At 46.6% G+C, this 7836-nt stretch overlaps 1 protein-coding gene across 1 annotated transcript; it reads right to left on the bottom strand.

Annotated features, from left to right (window-relative positions):
• Positions 1-418: 418 nt before the first annotated feature.
• On the bottom strand, positions 419-2418 carry LOC114770577 (progranulin-like). The gene is made up of 4 exons (XM_028964614.1): positions 2319-2418; positions 1888-2028; positions 751-978; positions 419-560 (listed from the first exon to the last, which is right to left on the bottom strand). Exons 2-4 carry the CDS (start codon positions 2026-2028, stop codon positions 432-434), a joined length of 498 nt encoding a protein of 165 aa, XP_028820447.1. The 5' UTR covers positions 2319-2418; the 3' UTR covers positions 419-431.
• Between the last annotated feature and the right edge of the window lie 5418 nt (positions 2419-7836).

Raw genomic sequence — 7836 nt, 5'->3', positions numbered from 1 at the left:
TCTTTATTTACAAATTAAAAATAAAAACAAAAGGTTGCAGGTTCAAATCCCACTAAAGCGGGGGTCAGTGGTGGCCTAGCGGTTAAGGAAGCGGCCCCGTAATCAGAAGGTTTCAATCCCGATCCGCCGAGGTGGCACTGAGCAAAGCACCGTCCCCACACACTGCTCCCCGGGCGCCTGGGCTGTGCATCACAATGACCAAAATAATTACTTTGACTTCACGTTTCTTTTTTTCTGTAAACTGAAAGTTAAAGTAATGAAAGTGAAGTGATTGTCATTGCAAAACACACAATGACACAACAAAACGTGTCCTCTGCTCTTAACCATCATCCTTTAGTGAGCAGTGGGCAGCCATGAAAGGCGCCCGGGGAGCAGCGTGTGGGGACGGTTCAGGACTCGAACCAGCAACCACTGCAATAGGGGGTCAGAGGTTATAGAATTAGGGTTTTGGTCCTTGGTGCAGCGGGCATGTAAGTATTCCCTTTGGAACACTGCTGAGACGTGCAGTCACACTTCCACTTGTATGGACAACAGTGCTTGCCGTCTTTACAGCACTCACCCTGGGGAACACAGACAATTCGGCATTAGTAATCAAACATTTACATTTATGACATTTATAGTTACAGGGACAGTTCCCCTCTGGAGACACTCGGGGTAAAATGTCTTTCTTAGGGACACAATGGTAGTAAGTGGGGTTTGGACCCCCCAGATCCCACCACAGTTATGTAAATTGCCAGTAAAGGGCGTTACCAGTCGGTACGGGCAGCATCCCCATTGGCCCGCCGCGGTCACGCAGCAGGAGCTGTCAGCCGGGCAGTAAAAGCGCCCGTCGCAGCGGATCACCCCTCTGTGGGCCGCGCGAGGCACGGGAAGCTCGGGCCGCGCCCATGCTGGCCCCGCCTTCTCGCAGAGCATGCGCTCGTCATTGCACCGGTACCCCTCGGGGCAGCAATGCTTCATGTCGGGGCAGCAAACAGCCTGGGGACAGGAAAACGACTGCATCACGATGCCTGCCGATGGGCCTTTTTTTTTTTTACATTTACATTTTACATTTACAGCATTTACCAGACGCCCTTATCCAGAGCGACTTACAGTCAGTATTTACAGGGACAGTCCCCCCCTGGAGACACTCAGGGTTCAGTGTCTTGCTCAGGGACACGATGGTAGTAAGCGGGATTTGAACCTGGGTCTTCTGGTTCATGGTTGAGTGTGTCACCCACTAGGCCACTACCACCCTTTTTCAGGGCACCCACACAATCCTGAACTTTCCTACGTTGCATCATTAACGGCGCTCGCTTTCTCGCGATGCACACGACTCGAAACGGGCCAATTTGTACCGTTAGTCACGGTTTGTGGCTTGAGGAGTCGGCAGAGTCTCATCCAACACCAGAGTAAAATGGCCAAGTGAGGTTGCGTGACCGAGCTGTGCCTCGGAATAAGATCCGTTTCAACATCCCAACTTTAGGAACACGTGAACAGACATTTTTAATTCAAATTTCAAGATGCGCAGAGTCAAATGTGTTTGTAGCATTTCGTTTGGTAGTGGCCATGGAAGCGCTTGTCATGGCTGCCCACTGCTCACTCAGGGTGATGGGTTAAATCCCTGAGTGTCTCCAGGGGGGGACTGTCCCTGTAACTACTGACTGTAAGTCACTCTGGATAAGGCCGTCTGGTAAATGCTGTAAATGTTTGTAGTTGCCCATCATAAGCCCTTCAAAAACATGACTTCCTGTTGGGCGGAGTCACATGCAACCCTCTGATAAGACACATCACGAGACCTGCGATCTTACCAAATCCTTGTGGGTGGTAATTCGATTTGAAGAATCGCAAAAAATTCCTTGACAACCAACAAAACTCTGAAAGCAAGAACCTCATGCTGTAACTTACGAAGGGGTATATGCAGCAGCTATAACCTGCATGGGTCTCGCAGCAGGTGTTCTTTTCTGGACACCGGGTGTGGTCAGGGCAGACGACCGCGCCCGCAACCAGCCCTGTCACGAGTGCAGCAGCTGCAGCCAGCCTCAGCATCTGCGCAGAATGGGGAAAAGAAAGTGAGATTATTATAGCTTTGCTCACGAAGCCCAAGAAGGAGCCTTTTCTTTCATACAAACCAATCGGATGTAAATGGCTTCAAAGATTTCCTAACACAGGGAGCAAGAAAGTCCCCTAAAAAATGTTCGTAACTTTGCTCCATTTGTTTAAAACGTGTGTTAAGCCATTTCAAACAGAAAAAGCCCACATGCGAAACCCAAAACGTGACAATGAACATAAAAAGACACGGAACGCCGCATATCAGGCCGAATCTGACATTTACCGACCTTGTTTGTCCCAGCGGGCGACACCCTATTTAATCTGGTCTCTTTATCGTAGCAGGCAGCTCCTCATCCTAAGAGCGTTTGGTAGTTCGAGCGCTGAAACTTCCTCTTATTAAATGAAAGAAGGAAATCTCTGTGGTTGGGCAAAGTTAGATGTCTAGCAGGGGATTTCCACGATATTAACTTGCAGCATTTTACGAAAGGCCACGGAATCGGTGGTAGAATAAATGTGTTGTTTCTTTGGTTTAAAAAGAAATCCTGCTGTTTTTACATTACATGCATATTTTCATACCGGTGTATGAAGCGCAGCACTCTGCGCCAAGCATGGGGCTTGTTCGCTACTGTAGGGTCAGGCATTCTCCTGACTTACATAAATAGATAAAAAGAACATTTGAAATGATCTGTAGTTATTTGTATCTTGAGAAAGTGAAATTAATATTGGTTTTTCTTCGTGGGTCGTCTTTTCTGTTGCTCATAACACAATCTTTTGAGGATTTCTCAAACGAAATAAAATGGGAGGGGCCGGGTGACTGACAGTTCTCACACTTCACTCATTATGGATCATTAAAATAAACCGAACAACCATTAAAGATCATTTGTTTTTAGCAGATCCTGAGGACGACTTTCTACACTTACACCACCAGTCAAGCTCCAAACGTCCTGTTTAGCACTGCGCTTAGACTCAATTAGAAGATAGTGCTCATGGTGTCAATGGTCCACAACCACTAGTTATAAATTCAGCCCCCGAAGAGCATCTCAGTAATGTGTCTTGCTCCAGGTCAGAATGGTAGCATGTGGAGATCAGTAAATTATGGCAGTAATTCAAATAAAGTAATGAGAATATCTTTAGAATACATCTGCCACTCCACTCGCCTTGGCTAAATTGGCTCGTTGAGATGCTGCTTGTTGTACAAAAGACTGTGCTGGTACCAAGCATATTATAGAACATATTTCAGAACATATTATAGGGAATTTGGGGGTCCTTTTCAGCACAGCGTGAAATTGGCCCACACACATTGTGACCCTGATTTGTGGGGGTCGTGATGTGTGAACCTGCGAGTATGGTGCAATATTCTATTACTTCCACAACAGTGTAAATTCCTTACTTTTTTATTTGTTATAAATGTGTAATGCTCGAATTATAAATAAATAATTTTGAAAAACCAAATCAAGGAATACACCAGTTGCAGCCAGATAGTAGGATCCATGGCCACTACCCAGAGACGTTTGTCATATATTCTCCTCCCACATGAATATCAGTTTGCATTCTACCTTGTGTACTTTTTTACAAGCCTCATTACTCTTTTATTGTATTCTATTTATTTTTATAGAGTTATTTCTTTAACCATGCACGGCCATACGGAGCGTGCGGCTATAACTATGCACATGAAAAATCAACTTACTTGCCATACATTACAATTAATTTCATGCAACTAAGCACGTTGTACTTATGTATAGTTATTTATATTACTCAGCTCTGAGCCTGCAAATTCTATAAAAAAATGTATTAGAATTTTATAATTTTTTAATGTAATAAAATTATTATTTGAAAAAGAGTTTCCGCAGCGTGACCATTCAAACCCACAGAATGCAGTAGCACTGAATATACAACACCTCTAGGTGCCGCTGTTGAGCCATATACAGGTTGCAAAACATCACCCACTGAACTCATTCCCACAGCTGTGTATAATGTTTTATGTATAATGTGCAATATGTGCACCCGGCACTTCACCGTAACGTCTGCTGAGACGTGCATTAAACAGTCATCATAGGATGAAAACATTTTGTTGTTTGGGTTTATTTTTGAAAACCCAGAAGGCCAAAAATGATATTAAAGTAACGTGATTGTGAAACACTACAGCACAGCACACGGTGACACGACAAAACGTGTCCTCTGTATTTAACCATCGCCCTTGGTGAGCAGTGGGCGGCCATGACAGGCGCCCGGGGAGCAGTGTGTGAGGACGGCGCTTTGCTCAGTGGCACGTTGGGCGAGTCGGGATTCGAACTGCGTATATACATGTAGGCCGCCGTGTAACGCTGACCCCGTTGGGGTGGCAGGTGACGGTGCGGCCGCATTGTTCAACAGCCTGTGCTACTTTTCTCAGGGCGCTCTGTATCCCTCCTTCCAGCGCCGGCCTCCCTCTCCTTGGCCCCTTCCCGCAGGGTCCAAGGCCCTTTGGACCGCGGCCTGCACCTCGCTCAGCAGAAACTCCCCACCGGGATCCCACATCAAGGCTTGCCCGGGCGCCGTTGCGGACAGTGCCAGCTCGGCTGCGGCGTGCACGACCCAGAGATAACGCTCCTTTGGGGGCAGCGGTGGCCTAGCGGTTAAGGAAGTGGCCCCATAATCAGACTGTTGCCGATCCCGATCTGCCAAGGTGCCACTGAGGTGCCACTGAGCAGAGCACCGTCCCCACACGCCTGTCATGGCCGCCCACTGCTCACTCAGGGTGATGGGTTAAATGCAGAGGACAAATTTCACTGTGTGCACCGTGTGCTGTGCTGCTGTGTATCACAATGACAATCACTTCACTTTATTATTATTTATTGTGTGTGTGGACCAACCGCAGTTGTGCGGCGGCGTCCTGATGAAGGTGCAATTCGAAGATCCGGCAGATTGCAGTCAGAAAGGGGGAAGAGGTCTTAATAAAAATCTGACAAGGAATCACACACTTGCGCAGAGTCGACTGCTTTTTACTTTTTTCTTCTCTTCGGAACAGTGAACTTTTGCTCAGATGAACAGAAATGGCTGGTTGGTGCAAAAGTTTTGAAAGTTTATAAATTTTTTTTAAAAACAACATATGCCAAGTTGGACACGTGCCTGGCGGACCTGCAGCTTTCAGATCAAATTGACCCAAAGTATAGGACGACCCTAAAAATAAATAATTGAAATATCGTATTTGGTGCCATGTACTAGTATTGGGATTTTTTGTTTTTGTCTAGACAGGAAATTTAAGACAAAAGCACAAAATCACGCGTGCTCTGAGGAACACAAAATTATAGACAGGCTTTATTATAGACAGTCTATTAACGTACTTTATGACGTATGACTGAATGACATTTACATTTACAGCATTTACCAGACGCCCTTATCCAGAGCGACTTACAGTCAGTATTTACAGGGACAGTCCCCACCCTGGAGACACTAAGGGTTAAGTGTCTTGCTCAGGGACACGATGGTAGTAAGTGGGGTTTGAACCTGGGTCTTCTGGTTCACAGGCGAGTGTGTTACCCGCTAGGCCGCCACCATGACATATAACTAACGTGACCGACAGTTTGTAGGGTTCGATAAAAAACGTTGTGCTGTCGTTTGAGGGTCGTGTTGAGGGGACGTTTGCTCCCTCTCTCCCTCTCTTTTCGTCTGTCTCTCCCTCGTTCAGACACACATTGCCCTTGTAGTAAAGTGGTCTGGTAAATGTTTGCACACCACGGTGTGAGACCATTTCAGCGTTTTTCACCTTTTAGCGGCCATGACAGTCAAACCGGGAGTGTGTTAACGACTGAGCCGAGTGTGTATTGTGTGTGTGTGTGTGTGTGTGTAACGCCCCTTTAACGCATTCCACTTTCACTCAGCTATTTCACCCACGCACCCGTGGCTGCCAGTGACAGGAAATCAAGGATGTCAAATCCCGCCTTCGGCCGCTCCTCAACACGGGCCGATGTCCCCAGCTGTTCTCCACGCGACGCGTGACACGAGCGCGAGAGCCTCGCAGATCGACCCTCGTCGGAGAAACCCTGTCCCTGAATGGCTGAGCACATGACCTCCCCGTCTGCAGATACGGTAGAGAGGACACAGCACCAGGGCACCAGAGAGAGAGAGAGAGTACTGTCACTGTGACTTGATGTCGGTCTCCCTGCCATGATAACACCAGGCTGCTTTACAACACAGCAGGGACATATTGTCACGTGATGTAATGCCATTTGTGTGTGTTCACTGTGTATTGTACATGTATACACTGTATACATGTACAGTGTACATGTATACATGTACAGTCTACAGTGTACATGTACAGTTTATACTCTGTATTCGTTACTGTTACTGTTTTTGTATTTAATGTTATTCTTATGGGTCAGAGAGTAACGTAATTTCAATTCTCTGCATGTCCTGTACATGTGGCAGAATTGACAATAAAGTTGACTTGACTTGACTTGACTTGACTTGATATATGTATATACGCATATACTGTGTGTGTGTACGTATTTAATATAATGTAGTGCACTGTGCATTTATAGTCTATATACAGTACCGGCCAAAAGTCCGGACACACCTTCTCATTCAAGGTGTTTTCTTTATTTTCATGACCATTTACATGAATGAACACATAGTTTTGATGCCTTCAGTGAGAATCTACCAATGTAAATGGCCTTGGAGCATAAAGATCACTGTGGCTGAGCTCCAGAGATGCAGTTGGGAGATGGGAGTAAGTTGGAGAAAGTCAACCATCGCTGCAGGAGACCCGACGGAAGCCTCTCCTCAGAGCGAGTCACACATAGAAAAGCACACATGGAGTTTGCTAAAAAAAAGCACCTGAAGGACTCCACGATAGTGAGAAATAAGATAGAACTTTTTGGCCTTAATTCTTTGTGGTACGGAGGAAACCACATATATGTCATCAGTATGGGGGACCTTCTCCATCCTAAGGGACGTGATGCATTTAATTCACCATCCTTGGTGAGCAGTGGTCAGTCATGAAAGGTGTGGGGACAGTGCCCTCTACCCTTGGCGCTTTGGGATTTTGAACCCTTCAGGACGTGTAATTTGAAAGTGAAACACTGCAGCACATGCAGCACAGCACACGGTGACAACGAAATGTGTCCTCTGTATTTAACCATCACCCTTGGTTGAGCAGTGGGCAGCCATGACAGGCGCCCGGGGAGCAGCGTGTGGGGTGAGTCTGTCATTGCTCGGGATTCGAACCGGCAACCTTCTGATTACGGGGCCGCTTCCTTAACCGCCAGGCCACCACTGCCCCAAGTGAGCACTTTCACACAGCTGGGGTACTTACAAACAGGATCTGGTACCTTGCTGCACACACACACACACACACACATACACACACTGCTCAGGTCCTGTTTCTTCCCCTCACGTGGCCTTTTGGACAAAATGCAGCTCGGTGAAAAGACGAAGAGGAGGCCAAGTTTGAGCTCGGATGATGTCATCCGAAGAAACCCCCTCCCCCAAAAACGCAACGAGCTTTACGGACACGTGTGTCGGACGTAGACAGCCAGGAATATTTTGGCATCGTCCCTTTCCTCTGTCACAATAAGACAAGCCAAATGATACAATAAGACAAGCCAGATGGAAATGCTTTGTCTCTCTACACCCCCCCCCCCCCCCCACACACACACACACACACACACACACTCGGTTGTTATGTCCAGCTGCTCCAACTGTCAATATGAAATCATTACCCACGTGTAACAGAAGGATAGTTAGAGTAATAATTACGTAAATGTCACGCGTAATGCTCATTTTTAGGTAGGACACATATTAAAAAAATATATTTTTTTGCCTTTA

The sequence above is a fragment of the Denticeps clupeoides genome, chromosome 20, assembly GCF_900700375.1.
Source record: "Denticeps clupeoides chromosome 20, fDenClu1.1, whole genome shotgun sequence".
Classification (NCBI taxonomy): Eukaryota; Metazoa; Chordata; class Actinopteri; order Clupeiformes; family Denticipitidae; genus Denticeps; species Denticeps clupeoides.
The sequence above is the reverse complement of the archived record's forward strand: the minus strand, read 5'-3'. Positions and strand labels throughout refer to the sequence as shown.